Source organism: Pyrus communis, chromosome 1 (genome assembly GCF_963583255.1).
Source record: "Pyrus communis chromosome 1, drPyrComm1.1, whole genome shotgun sequence".
In the NCBI taxonomy this organism is placed as follows: Eukaryota; Viridiplantae; Streptophyta; class Magnoliopsida; order Rosales; family Rosaceae; genus Pyrus; species Pyrus communis.
The window spans coordinates 19,780,728-19,796,403 of NC_084803.1; the positions used below are offsets into that span (position 1 = coordinate 19,780,728).

The window sequence follows — 15,676 nt, forward strand, 5'->3', positions numbered from 1 at the left end:
AGATGAGTATGGAAACTGATTGATTGAGAGGGACAGATAAATCACCAGATTGGACAACGCAACAATTCCATTAACAATAATTAACAGAGAGCCTTTGAAACCCTAATCCATAAAGATTAGGATTCTCTTCCATACTCTTTCTATCTCCTTCCATTTCTTCCATTCATATTTTCTATCTTGTCCTTTTTTTTTGTATAAAAAATTAATATAAGTTGTTAATGTAATTTAACCGTAACTGTTTAAATAAGAAAAAAAAGAAAAAAAATGAGAGAGAATCCTACTTCAATCCATAAAGTATGGCGGTAGGATACTCTCAGATGCTTGAGCAGTGGATTTTGCCTTTGTCCTTGCTTCTTTTTTTTTTTGGTACAAGGGAGGGCAAAGCCCGGCAAACAAAACAGAAAAAAATCAGACAAGAACAGCCCTAGGGAGGGCCCTGCCAATAGAGTCAGAAACTAGACAATTGCTAGCAGTGGTAGGAGGAGAAACAAAAACATGAAGGCCAAGAGATAGCCCATGACCCAAGTCAGCCATGTGATCAGCTGAGGCATTCATTTCTCTATAGATATGAGTGACTTCACATCTCCAATTTTTTCCGATGGCTTCTTTGCAGTCAATAATGAGGTTGTAGAGCGGGTGCGAATCCAAAATAGGTTTTTGGATCAAAATAACAGCATCCCAGGAATCACATTCAAGGATTACATCCCTGCATCCCTCATCCCAAGCTATAGAAAGGCCCATGAAAACACCCCAAAGCTCAGCTTCCATGATGGTTCCTCTGCCCAAATTAGCAGCAAATCCCTTAATCCAATCCCCTTCAGAATTGCGAATCAAACCTCCAGCACTTATGTGCCTAAATGGGTCCTTACAACTCCCATCTGTATTGATTTTATATCTACCAATTGGCGGGTGGATCCAATGGATTGAGATGATTTGTCTAGGAGGCTTACTAGAAGAGCACTTGTTGGCATTATACCAATCCCTTGCAAATTGAAAAATGAACTTCTGGGGTAAGACAGGCGGTTGTTGACCCTCATTGAAGACAAGATTGTTCCTCCCTTTCCAGCAATACCAGAGAGTTGAAGCAAAGATTAGATTCCAGGGTAACCCATGAATGGTAGAACAATGTGACCTAAGGTTTATGGCCATCCAACTCTGGAAATCAAGAGCAAAGGAATGGGCAACTTCAGAAGGGATTCCAACACCGTTCCAAAAGGAAGGGGAATGCCTACAAGACCTGAAAATATGATCCATTGATTCCTCAATATTAGGGCAGATTGGGCAACACGGGTTATTAGTAAATCCTCTTCTAGCTCTCTGCACATTGGTGAGAATTTTCCCATGGCCGATAGTCCAAAGAAAAGTCACTAATTTGGGTGGGAGCTTGAGTTTCCAAATGAAATTCCAATTCCAAGGAATGATATCATCATCGCCAAAGAGAGAGAGATAAGCAGTTTTCACGGAGAAGGTTCCAGATTTAGTGAGGCTCCAAATTACCTTATCATCCCTATGATTCGCAGTTCCAACATGTAAACTGAAAATATGTTCCACAATATCAGGAGGAAGGCAGGAATATAACAAGTCTACATTCCAACCATCATCAGTAAGAAAGTCTTCAACAGTCCATTCAAGCATGTCAGCTGAAAGAGGGATGGTAGCAAAATTTTCAAGAACGCCACTCTCAAGCCAGTTGTCTGTCCAAAAATGAATTTGGTTTCCAGTTCCGACTCTCCATCTCATACCATTAGGGAGGATTTGGGCACCAAAGAGGATTCCACGCCAAGTATGAGAACAATTAGTGAACTTAGCAGAGCAAGCACCCACCATGTCGTAGTGTTTGAGATATTTTCCTTTCAAAACTTGAGCCCAAAGGCCCGGGTCTCTTTGCATAAGTTTCCAACCAGTTTTAGCAAGGAGGGCTTGGTTCATAAAATGAGTATCTTTCAAGCCTAAACCACCCATAAATTTAGGCGTGGATACTGTCTCCCACTTAACAAGGTGAACCTTGGAATTATCCTCAGTGTGACCCCATAAGAAATTCCTGTTCAACTTATCAAGTTTATCACATATGGAAACTGGGAGGCGAGTAGATTGCATTGAGTAGATTGGAATAGCTGAGGCAACTGATTGTATGTAGACAAGCCTACCTGCCATAGAGAGAGTATTGCTCTTCCATGCAGAAAGTCGTCGTTGAACTTTTTCCACAATGTTTCCATACGTCTCTTTATTGACTCTAGAATGTAGTAACGGAACACCCAAGTAGTGTCCTAGATCAGAAGTGAGAGGAGAACCACAGATGTTGGCAATTTCAATAGCCTTACTTCGAGAGATATTAGGAGAACAGTAAATACAAGATTTATCAAAATTCACCTGTTGACCAGACACGGCACAAAAAATATCAAGACAATCCTTCAGTAATCTGGCTTGAGTTGAGGAGGCTTCCGCAAACAAAATAAGATCATCTGCAAAAAAGAGATGAGAGACAGGAGGCCCATTGCTAGATAGCTTAACTGGCTTCCATTTCTTAGTAGTGATGCAACCATTAATGATATGAGATAGTTTTTCCATGCAAAGCACAAATAAATAGGGAGAAAGAGGATCTCCCTGTCTGATTCCACATTGAGGGGAGAAAGAATCAGTGAGCTCACCATTAACAATGGCTTGGTAATTGACTGTGGTAACGCATTGCATGATGAGTTCCAAAATTTTCCCTCTTAGCCCAATCTCCCATAGAACTTCTCTAATAAAACTCCACTGAAGACGATCATAAGCTTTGGAAAGATCAATTTTCCAAGCAATGAACCCTTTTTTACCTTTGGTGTTTCTGTACTTATGGAGGATTTCTTGAGCAACAATGACATTATCAATAATTTGCCTACCCGGGACGAAGCTCACTTGAGTTGGGCTAACAAGTTTATGGAGAAACGGCCTCAATTTACCCACCAAAATTTTAGAGATGACCTTGTAGAGCGTAGAACACAGACTGATAGGCCTCAACTGTGTCATGCTTGTAGGGTTATCAACCTTAGGAATCAACGAGATGAAGGTGTTATTAATGTTGTCAGGGAGTTGAGCTGTATTGAAACAAACCTTAACCATATCATAAACATCCTTGCCACAGAGATGCCAAAATTTTTGATAGAATCTAGCAGGGATACCATCAGGTCCAGGTGCTTTGAGCCCACCAATAGCAAACATACAAGCTTTAATCTCATCATCGGTGACATCCCCATTTAGAACAAGTAAATCTTCACCAATAAGACACGGGAACATGTGAGGCAGATTCTCCATAGTTGACGTCGTTATGCGAAAGGAGAAGAGATCTTTGAAATAGTTGACAACAATCGACTTTAAATTCTCTTTATCATCTGTCCACACTCCTTTAGAATTATTGAGGCCTTCAAGTTTATTTTTCCTTCTTCGCACCACCGCAGAGAGATGGAAGAACTTGGTATTTTTATCTCCCTCCCTAAGCCAAGTATTTCTTGATTTTTGAAGCCAAAAGAGTTCTTCTTGCTCAAGGATAGTACTATACTCATTGGTGAGCTGTTTTTCTAAATCAAACAGATACGGCACATGGCAAATGCAAAGAGCCTTTTGGATTCCGCATATACGAGCTAAGAGCCTTCTTTTCTTTTGAAAAATACATCCAAAGACATTGTGGTTCCAACTTTGAAGCTCAGAAGAAAGAATGGTAGTTTTGCAACTAGCATCACCTTGAACACTACTCCAAGTATCATTAACAAAGGATTCAAAATCCGGGTGAAGCATCCACATAGCTTGGAATCTGAAAGCTTTCAAATCAGGGTTAGGAATATGCTTGGAATGAAGGCCAATAAGCAAGGGGCAATGATCAGATTTCACTTTGGCAAGATGTCTAACATATGCCTCAGAGAAGAGGTGTCTCCAAGCTATGTTGCAAAGGCCTCTATCAAGTCTTTCCCAGACGATTTCACCATGCTCATTTTTCTTGCTCCAAGTAAATTTAGCACCAATGAACCCAAGGTCCACCAAGCTATTCCTAGAGCTCCAATTACCAAGACCACTATTTTTATTAACAGGCCTACCCCCCTTTTTCTCTGAACTATGAATCAATTCATTAAAATCCCCTGCAATAAGCCAAGGCAAGTTAGAAGCTGCAGAAACACCATCAAGATAAGGCCATAAGTGACTCCTCACCCGGGGGCAAGGAGAGGCATACACCACCGTTAGCATCCACTGAATCTGTCCATCCATTACAACAGCTGTGATTGTTTGGGAGGAGCAAGCCACAACAGTCAGTTTCACAACCTCATTATTCCATAAAAGCCAAACACCACCAGAGAAACCATTGGCATCAACAACATAATAATTTGAAAAACCCAAACCTTTTATGACTTCAATTGCCCTCTCCCCACTGATCATGGGTTCCAAGATAGCAAAAATATTCACTTTGTTCAATCTGACGAGATCTTTAGCAGTAACAGAGAAAGGTTTCCCTCCAGCACCTCTTACATTCCAGACCATAATCATCATAAAATCAATAAGGATAGGGAATACCTGAGTTATGGACCCAATCAAGATGAGGATATTGGCGCCTCTACCAGAGTAGAGGTGGCACCCACCACACCAGCTTGAACATCAATCATGGCTTCTTGAAGCCTATCTCTCTCTACAGACACAAAGCCATCATTAACATGTCTTCCATTCTCCAGCAAGTTCCCAACCGACATATCCGTAACATTTTTATCAATATCCGGTGGTTCATGCCCATAAATTTGAGTACTTTTGTCTGCTGCGTCATTGGCAGCTTGAGGATCAGCAATATTAAAGTTAAAGCCCCCCAACTCACTTTCTTGAATGTCCATGCCATCAACTTGAACGCCGTTGGAAGAATTTGTGGCAATCTTAGACTTGGCATTGGTTTTCCTCAGAGAGGATTTTGGCTTCGGGGACGAGGTGTTTCCAAGATTTAATTTGGCACTAGCCGCCCCCATACTAAAACCACTAGAGCCTCCTTTCTCCTTGTTAGAGCTGTCCCCTAGAGCCTTCCTAGGTCTGCCTCTTGTTTGTTTCTTCTTTTCAAATCCCATGGTATTCTCCAATATATGTTCCTTGCCATGTACAGACTTAGCTTTATCAATAGTATTCGGATCAACATCCTCTAAATGTAGGGGACAGAATCTTGAGCCAGAATTACTCAACTTCCTGGCATTTTGGCCCAACTCATAATTATTGGTTGGCTTGGTCCGACGATTATATGTCACAATACTCCAGGGCCCAATCAAGGCAGAATCATGAATCTTCATATCCTTCCCAGCCTCAGTAAGGCAACTCTTCTCTGATTTACCACCATTTGAGCTCCTAACTTGGTCTTGAACTGACCCCTCATCCATAGGTTGGATGGTCTCTGCATCTGGAACAGGAATTGTAGCTTGTTTCCTAATCAAAGAAGGACACTGTTCACGACGATGACCATAGCAACCACAGTTGAAACAAACAAGGTGAAGACCCTCATACTCCACAACATACCAACATTTTTCAACTTTGACATTAGCAATTAGGGACTTTGTTAAGTCCAATTCAACACAAACTCTAGCATATTTACCTCTAACTTGTGAGGCAGTGTGCGCATCTACACGAAGAGTTGTGCCAATGAGGTCCCCAATTCTTTTCATGGCTTCCGGATTGAACCACTCAACATGTAGCCCAACAATTCTCACCCAGACAGCCATACGGTTGATCGACTCACTATGAGGGTCAAACCCAGCTCTCCATTTTTGCATAACCAAATATTGTCCTGCAATAATCCAAGGTCCTCCGCACAAAATATTCTTCATATCACTTTCTAGAACAAATTTCACAATAAAGAAATTATTTTCCAAATCGATTAGCGAGAAACGCCCTTGTATCGTGCTCCACCGTTGTTGTAAACGGCCAAGGACGAAATTGTGAGTATGAGACTTACCCATGATCTTGATAATAATGGCATTTCGCCATGGACGAAGTAGTCGAGACTTGACAGAATCAGTGAACTTTATGCAAGGTCCAAGTGTTTCCTCATAGGTTTCAAAATCCCCATCTCCAATTTTAAATTGGTCAGTCTCCTCACCTGGAAACCCTTCCATCCGTGGGTTAGCATCTACAAGACCCATCAATTTGGCCTTGAAGTCCATTTTTGGGAGTGGTTCCAGAGGAGAGGTGGTCGCAGGATCCATCGTGGACACCTCTCGCTCAAGCTGGTTGTCAGTACGAAATCGTTTCATACCAATCGATTCAAGTTTTTCTCTGCTACCCGGTAGACCAGGAGCAGAGAAAATAAAATTAGGACCAAGATTCGCCACCGCAGAAGGCACTCACGAGGCTACAACAATAACTGTGTTCACTGTTCAATCGGCAGTATCAGTACGAATCAGATCTCAGATGGCGGAATTAGCGGAAGCCGCGGTGGAGCAGATCACTGCAAAAGCTTGAAGCTCGAGGAGCGGTTGCGTCTGAGAGAAGAGATTGCAGGTGGGATCAGACTCGGAAGCCGCGGTGGAGCAGATCACTGAACAGACTTGAAGCTCGAGGAGCGGTTGCGTCAGCGAGAAGAGGTTGATGGTGGAATCGGGCTCGGCGATCGATCGGAGATAGCTGAGAAGGCCGCGGATGCTGAGGAACGAGAAACGAAAGAAAGTCTGGGAGGCCGCTCCAGGAACGAGAACTCTTGTCCTTGCTTCTTTGCCTGCCTTTGTAAACCACTTCTTTTTTTTTTTTTTTAGTCGAATCGTAAACCACTTCTTGCTCATTACTTTACAGTAAATTTGACTAAACAGCACTTGAATTATTCTATTGAGTGATGCTTTGCACATTATTAAACATAAAAGAGAATTGTTGATGGTGTCCTTTTGTACCTTGATCTTTTATATATCAATGCTACTTTTTCTTTTTTTCATTCTACAACGTTCTTTGTTATTCATACAATATCTTAGTAAATAAGATGTTGAGTTTTTACCCATGAGCTATATAGGTTTGAAACTTTCTCATTTCCTAAATTATTGTAATAATTTTGAACTCTCCATCTTCTCTTAGTCCTTAATAATAGTAAAAGTTTAAATAAAAAATCATTCAATTTTGGTGTAATTCCTCAAAGATTATTTCTACAAAATATTAACAAAATCAGAAGTCACTTGTATCCATTTATTAACAATATAATAAAGGAATTGAGGTTTTATTATAAAATTAATTGATAATACGTAGAGTAGTCTAACTCGTACATGGAAATGTCTCTTAACTCTCTAATCTAAGTTTCACGCTCTTAATATATCTCTTCACATGTAAGTTCATTTGAGCCTAACATGTGAACAATATATATTGAACGACGTGGTGGCACGTGAGTTAACCTATCCTAATACAATAACTCGGGTTTGTCATTTGTGTCAAACGTACTTCATGTCACTCAATTAACAATATAAGAAGTAACATAACTCGATATAAATACATGCATGGTTTCTTAATGTTAAATTCACTCTATCAACATATAATAACTCGAGTTTGTGTCAACACTAAGTTCGACTCAAAGACAAAGCAGTTTCGATCATCAAACCAAATTACATGATAAGATATTAAGAATAATAAGATGCAAGAATGTACCTGGCAATTTTTTTTTTTTTTTATTTTGTATTTTTTTTTTTTGTTCAATACCTGGCAATTTAATAACCAACCCAGTTGAATGTGAATCCAATAGAAATGCTAATCTAAGCTGTAATAGCACGTGCTTTTTCACTTATAAATTACGCTTTTTAGCATGAAGATTGAAGTTGAAGGTCAAAGCATTGCATTGGAGTGAGGGATATGCAAATGAAGTGGTCAAGCTTCGATAAGTGAAGTAGTCGACTCGACCCCGTGAGCAAAAAGTCACAACAACCCATCCCCCATGACGTAACTCAGAACACCTACTCCTTAATTTAATTAATTAATTTAATACTCTAATTAATAGCATTTTTAATAGAGATGCAAAATGTAGGTACATTTTACATTTTTTGTTGGGTTGAAAATCTCGTCAATAAACGGAATGTAAAATAATCATTTTGGCCTAAAAATATAAAATTACATAACTTTTTTTTTTTACATATTTAGAATGTAGACCCCCGTCAATTGATGAGACACTACTAGAATTATGCTCATTGCACATCATTTTTTTGCACTTTTTGCAATTGGTGGCCATAGATATAAAGCTGCTACTCTTACTATTTTTTGGTGGCTTTACAGTGGGATGCCACTGATACGGGTGGCCTTCAACATTGAGACACCAATGATTGGTGGCTGTTAAATAGCTTTATTTCTTAAAAATATTTTTTTTCTGCATTTGTGATTAACTGGGCACCAATACAATTTATTGAACACCAATAAAACAAATAAAAAAAACCTCCGCTCGCTTCCTCCTTCATTCTCTCTCTCCTCCCTCCCGTGTACTTTTCTCTTTCATGCAGCAGCGGCTCTGTCCTCTAGTCACCAACGAGCGTCAAACTATACCTCCAGAATCCTCTTCCCTTCCTCTTTCCAACCCTCAAGTTAGTTTCTCCAAATTTATAGCCGAATTTTCTCAATTTCAGATCTAAGAAACCGTGACCATGGGTATTCCGACCAATTTTCGGCGAAGTCTGCCTGAATTGGACCGCAACCAAGAGGTAAAAATGATCCTCTCCTCGTGGATGTTCCCTAGTGTAAGTGATTTCTCAAAATAAAAACTTTCAGTTTTTGGATCGATTCTAGATTTCAAATTTTAATTCCATTTTCTATATGCATGTCCAAGATTGGGGACGAGGAAGGTGAATCAAGGTTGTTTCCAACCTGGGCCGAGAAGAATGGAAGCCTTGGAAGGTTGTGGGTGAAACTAAGGTGAAGAGGGTTCTTCTAAAAAATTAAGGTGAAGAGGGTGATTTTCTCCTTAACCACAACTATCACATTTTATCTCTTGCTTGGAAATTCCCAAGATCTGCAGTTGCAATGCTTTTGATGGATAAATTAAAAAAGAAACAACTGCTTTTATAAAGCTTTTGTAGTCTCAAGCACGGTAAATATATTAGCACTAGAAAGTGAGGAAATCCACTTTCTTTGGTCAGGTTGGATTCTCTACTATGACTACCATTTTTATCTCTAAACAAATTTTTAATGGTATGTATGATATAAAAGGGTAAATTTAACTATTTTGGTTTCTTTGTTCTCATGCTTTGGTGCCTCGATTTTTAATTTTTCATAGATGTGTCTGAGTGTTTTTCCAGTTATAATTCGAGAGCCATTAGCAACTTCTAGGGGACCAAAATTGTTTTCAGGTCAAAATACAAGAACCAAATCGTAACTAGACTAGGAGATTACATTACCAAAGTAGGAAAGTTCGGTCTTGATTCATAGTTTGGCAACATAATATGTATGTAGGATGTTGTTTTGGAACCGCTTGGTAAGTGTTAAATACATCCTATAACATGACTGACTAGCAAGCATGGTCGTTCAGATATACATGCAATTGAGATCACTGACTAAATCAAATTTCTTTTATATTGAAGCAAATCTTGTCTATTGGGTGTTTGTGAAAATTCCCCAGAGAGTTAGAAACAAGGATATGATGCAAATTTGAATGTAGGCTGTTTTGGTATGTGTGTGTACGTATAGAGGTGTTATATTGATATGACATGCTGCCTAATTTATCTATTTTTGGATTGCTAGATCAAAGAAGGAAGTTCAATTTATCAAGGATCAAGGTTTGGATTGCTAGACAGCACGTCGCCTTCGGTTTGAGGTATGGAAGTCTCGTGCTTGCAATCTGGCCGTTTACGTGTTTAAATTTCTGGTTTATCAATATGCTCAAGTTTTGCTTAGCAGGTAGTTATGCTAACAAATCAAAGTTCCTTTAAGCATATGGTTGGTGCCCTCCAGATTTGTGTAAAAATCTAGAGCCATCTGCATGGTCCTATGCTAATGAGTTGCAAGTAAAACTTCAGTAATAATGTGTTTTTGTATTTCTTTCTAGCGATCAGCTCTTTGCGCTAGAAATTTGGCGATCAGGACTTGCCTTTGATTTTATTCAGTGCAGCAGAGTTTTGCATCGATTTGTTCATCTTCTTCCAGAATTCTGTTCCATTTTTTTTTTTTATATTGTTTTGGGATATGTGAATGTAATTTTTTGGGTATTTCTTTGCTTCAATTCTCTCTAATTTTTTGCTGTTTAGTTTGAACCCCCATCGCGGCATCATCATCTGCTCTGGCTGCTGCTGCCGCCTTTGACTGGTATTTCCCTATTTGCTATCCAAACAATAGTCCTCTCAGATACTACTTGCTTAGAGTACCATATACCTATATAGTAGTTTGAAAGATGACCTGGTTTGAAGAAACCTAGCTCAAACATCCTACCTGCAGAGACAATGGTTTGATCGCTAGAGAGAGATTGGCATGACATGATTAAGCTCTTTGGAAACAGAGTGATTCAAACACTTTTCAAAGTTCTGAGTCCCAACATTTGTTCAAAATTGTATAAAAGATCAGTTATGCAAATTTGTAGTATATTCTTATATCAAGGATCTTACAATTTGTTTCCTCACCCAAACAAAAAATAAAAATAAAAGGAAATATTCCTATTCAAATCTGGGTGCCCACACAGGGCATCCTTTTATTTTTTTTAATATTATTTTGCAACTTGCCACCAATGTGAATTAGGATGGCACTGCAGGAAAGGCACCAATGCAATATTGGTGGCCATTGTTACAATTGAGTTCTCTACATAGGCCACACTCTCTAGTTTAGTGGGTGTTTGGTGGCCAATGAAAAGGGTGGCTTATAGCCAAATTTCTAGTAGTGAGAGAAAAAATTAGAATAAAACTTATATTTACATCTTTTAAAAATATAAAACAGGAGAGATAAATATAACTTATGCATTTCAAATTTGCATATCTGTTTAAGATGCTGTATGCTACAATAGTAGCAGTCGAGATGTTATTTAACTTGATAAATCGGCTTCTTGACGAAGAACAACATGGTTTTGCTTGCTAGATCACTCTCTCGCATATTAGGGATTAACAAACATGGGGTGTGCATTATGTCACAGTTACTGCAGCTTATTTGTTATTGGGAAACTAAATTCCTAGGGAATAAAGCCATCCTCTGAAAGAGTCTGATCATCTGATGTGAGTTTTACTATTAGTTTAAAGACTAGCAACGGTGCCCACGCGTTGCTGTGGGATTGGAAATGTATTCAAACTTATGCAAATTCGTTCACTTCATAAGCAATGTTTGAGTGAAGAACCGAGCATTACAAATCAAAAGTCGAATGAAAATTTAACTTGACAAAGAGACCTCAATGATCTGGCTCAATTCATCATTCAAGACTTGGTCAAACTATGATTCGCACACTCTATCCCTAAACAAAAGAAAACCAAACCAAGTTCAGCAAGAATTATGCACGATCTTTGTGAAACTATATAATGAATGATACAATATTGTTAAACAAACATGGACTGGAGCTGATCTTAAAATTCATTCAAAAGAGAAGTGGCAAATACAATTCACTTGAGATGCTAACTTAATGTTTCATCATTCAAATGATATTGCTTTTGAACCAAAGTATGTGGAAAAAAGAGTGGACACCTGATTAGCAATTACCACTTTCAGCGGTACCGCATTGGTAAGTTTTACTCTTCTAATCTCCAACAAATAAGCTTCTCTGTAACTTCTGAGCACTAAAATAAAAAAAATTGGTACATAGACGAAGAGTTAAGACTGCCTACTATAAATCAATTGAAAACTACAATAATGTGACAATCCGCATGTATAACCTATGCGTCCATCGTTATAGGTTTAATAAAAATACCATTATTTTAAAATCATGGATGATTCAATTTTAACCTTAAAATCGAGACCATCTCCAGTTCTTGACAAATCAAATTTCAATAAATAGCCACACATGTGAAATAAACAAAAAGAAACAGCTCTCAGAGAATAATAGCTTACCATCAACAAAGATCTTGCTACTGTCTTTGGAGGTTTGGAGGCTTGGAGGCTTTTTTTTATGTTCGTATACTATTAAAAACAAAAAACATATGTTAGTAAAAAGCATATAGCATTGACAACTGATTTGAAAAACAAACTGAAACATGAAAAAAAAAAAAAAAAAAAAAAAAAAGGAATGCGTTCTAAAGCTTTTATTTCTCCTGTCATACGAAATTGATAGTGTATCAGATCTTAGTGTTTTTCCCTGATATAAGATGTACTGTTATTCACTAAGACAAAGATCCAACCTTGACAACCATTAAATAGTGCATGACCATTTTGTTATCATGGGTAATCTCTATCAGAAACATTCTATTCATCTTTCTATTTCAACACAATTTTAACACGTATTCGTCTATAATGTGATTTCTTTTCTTTTCAGTGGACATCTGATTGGAGTTATAGAGTGTTCCTTCTTTTTTTTATTTCACATATAATATAGGGATTGATCATGACATCTAGCAACTGATAATATATGGATGCTCTAACCCAAAAATAAAATAAGAACATAGAGTGTTGTGAGCTGCAGAGCCACCATACTATTGCGCAAGATGCTCTGGTACAGATCCATTTGAGCTGCACCAATCGTGCTCTCAGGATGACACAACAATAATTATTCAAAGATTAGAAACAAATTATATAAGGTTCATTATTTACTTTAATAATTTTATTTTCATCTTTGACTGAATTATTTTCCCTAGATTACCAGTGACAACTGCCTCTTTTGTAGAGAAACGGATTTTCTACTTGTCTTGACATTGTTCCGACGAGAAAACTCAAAGACAAACAGAGACATGCTTATTTTCGTTCACAAAACTATCCAGAGGGGTGATAAGAGAAACTTTGCAAGTTAAATCACACATGGTTTCTAGTTCACATAACTAAAAATTATTGTAGACAACCAAGAACATTAAAAGAGATTAGCTTCTTAAACCGGTTGTATTTTTATATTTTCATTTTCATGTACCAGTAAGGAAACGATAATATATTCCAAAATTAGCAGGCTACAGAGAAATATAAATATTGTGTTCAAGGAATTAATATGATTGCAAATGTAATAGTTCCATATATAGTGAGGTTGGAGAAATGATGGAAGACGCACTGAGATTTGAGGTCCATAGGTTGAGAAGAGTCCATGGCACTGATCCATATATGCATATTTTGCACAGATCTACGGTTCAAGTTTTCAAACAAAGAATCAATTTATCAGTAATTGCGACATTCATTATTTGCCAAAAAGTTATTGATTCACATATAAACAAATGAAAGCAATTGAAAAATAAAGGCTTACCACAGGCTGGCTGAATCCGAGTTTGAAATGACTGCGGATTTGAAAATTGTATTAAACATTGTGTTTGAAAGATGTAAAAATGGTATAAAAATACATTAACATTATTGAGAACATAGGGGTTAGAAAACACAATCACACAGTTGGTATTTGGCGGCGAAACTTAAAAACCAAAAATGCACTTAAACATCCTAGAGAGAACAGAATTGTAAGCAAAACGTAGAATATTGAAAGAATATTGTGATAGTCACGAAATAAGTTTATGGGTTTGCTAATATTGATTTATTAGGTTTCAAGTTTGTCTCAATTTATCATTTTCTGTTAAACTGAAAGTGTAAACGTTTAGGTACTCACCAAGAAAAAAGCAATTATACAAAACCGGTTGACCTTGAAATATAAACCAGAGAAACTAATTGAAATAATCAAAACCCAAATTCAATTTCAAAGGTATATAAGAGTCATGGAAAGGTGTGGCAGATGACTACAGCCCATAGTGAAGCTACTTTTATGGTTATTTACTTCATTACATGATAATCAAGGTCTAGCTAAGCTTCTATACCTTTTTAGTAGGAATTAACTCTACTTCCAAGGCATCCACTCGACAAATAACAGCATTCGGCAATTCCAAAAGGAGTCCTCCCACAAAATCCGTAAAACAACTCAATCAAAATGAACGTAGACTGAACGTCAAAAGTAAAATCAAAATGAATGTAGAATCAAAATAAAACACTGGATTTAACATTATAGAGTCTAAAAACTGAAAGGGTTAAAATAGTCCAACTTCGAACTGATTACCTGAGTATAGGTTGGGCAGTGAAATTTGTGAAGTGTAAGATTGTGAATTTAGGACAATAAATTGTATACCAGTATACCACTCAAATAGAAGGAGATCAAAAGGAAAAAAAAAAAAAAAAAAAAAAAAAAAAAAAAGGAACAAAAAGAAAAAACAGTCAGTAACAAAAACTGACCCAGCAAAATTGTTAATGTATTAAAAACTAAATATTTCAACAAATTATATACCCTCAGCAAAACCCCAAAATAAGAACACCAGCGTTTGCTGAAAGCAAAAAAAGAACGAAATCAGACAGCCACACACAGAATCCGAGCACATAAACAAAACCCCCAAAATTATAAAAAGAAAATTTAAACACAATCCATCTGTAAATCGAAAACAACCAAAAATAAATAAATAAATTAAATCAGACACACTGAGAACGACGAAAAACTCATCAGGAGACTCTAGGTTATGTGGGTAAGAAATGGATTTCGATCAAATTAAGAAAAAAGGCAAAAACTTCTAGGAGCTCAACGATTTCCAAGGAAAAGTAAATTAATTTCTAACAGAAAATAGAAAAAATAAAGTACATGCATAAAATCAAACATATCAACTTCCACACTAATTGAAAGCACAATTAATTGCATGAATATTAAATTAAACATGCAAATAATGAGATTGAATGTGCGAACCTGAACAAAACAACGAAATTGACGGCGGCGCGAGCATGGCTGAGATGGCTGAGATCACAGGCGGTAATTCCATAGAACTACATGTTGACCTTGCCGGGTTCTATCGGCCTGCCGATCTGGAGAAAGATGGCAACGCTAAACAGCAAGTAAAACGGCAATGCGGGAGAGAAAAAAACCTAGGTTCCAAAATACCCAAAAGGTGAGAATGGCGAGAGAAGCGAAATTGGGAAGAAGTCGAACTGAAAGGGCCATCGATGATGGACGCGTGGGCTAGAAGGGAAACGTCGTCCATTCGCTGTGACGGAATCAAACCACACAGACAAAGGATGATCAACGCGTGGCAATCAGGGGCATAACAGATATTTAACTGTGCAAAGCAGCAGCAAAACGGCTAAGCAAACAAAAAATCAGGGGCATTTCCGCCCTTTTACTATTGCTAAACAGTGCCAGAACCCAACTGTGTTTTAGTATATATAACTAGCAAAAATGCCCGCGCGATGCTGCGGGTTTTAAAACTGTATAAAATACGTAGAAAGTTATAATATGTATATACACTATTTACATATACATGGGACTCTATTTACAACCGTAAAAAAAGGTTTTAACTTCCACATAACAAAAATAGTTGGCGCAAATCTTACTAAGACTTCTAATATATATGAAGGGATCCTGTAGATGACACTGTATTGAGCATAAACTGAGCAACACAAACCATACAATTGATATTCACATCAATCAGCTATACCAGAATCACTAATCAAGCAAGAGTTGATGTAAAAAGTTTTGCTTACGTGCACAGTTTTCATCTGTTGGAAGGGTGCAAGTGCTTTTCAGCAAGACCTAAAAATTTATCTAGTGAAGAGACGGAATGTAATTGTTATGAGTGGCAAGAAGAATTTCAGCATAACTAAATGTGGT

General features: G+C 37.6%; 1 protein-coding gene and 1 long non-coding RNA gene across 4 annotated transcripts; both read right to left on the bottom strand.

The window, feature by feature from the left end:
* Positions 1–408: 408 nt before the first annotated feature.
* Positions 409–4,506, bottom strand: LOC137720416 (uncharacterized). The gene has a single exon (XM_068459521.1). The coding sequence runs from the start codon at positions 4,504–4,506 to the stop codon at positions 409–411; it is 4,098 nt and encodes a 1,365-aa protein (XP_068315622.1).
* Positions 4,507–11,192: 6,686 nt separating this feature from the next.
* LOC137733419 (uncharacterized) lies at positions 11,193–13,430 on the bottom strand. 3 transcript variants are annotated; one of them, XR_011068472.1, is made up of 5 exons: positions 13,295–13,430; positions 13,106–13,174; positions 11,961–12,033; positions 11,602–11,686; positions 11,193–11,374 (listed from the first exon to the last, which is right to left on the bottom strand). It is a non-coding gene; the product is annotated as an uncharacterized lncRNA (long non-coding RNA). The 3 variants fall into 3 exon arrangements; XR_011068470.1 differs by lacking the exon at positions 11,193–11,374 and having other exon boundaries at positions 11,397–11,693; positions 11,965–12,033; XR_011068471.1 differs by lacking the exon at positions 11,193–11,374 and having other exon boundaries at positions 11,406–11,686.
* Between the last annotated feature and the right edge of the window lie 2,246 nt (positions 13,431–15,676).

Excerpts from the sequence above, each read along its gene's own strand:
- LOC137720416 (XM_068459521.1), bottom strand. The coding sequence starts at position 4,506 with ATGGTCTGGAATGTAAGAGGTGCTGGAGGGAAACCTTTCTCTGTTACT.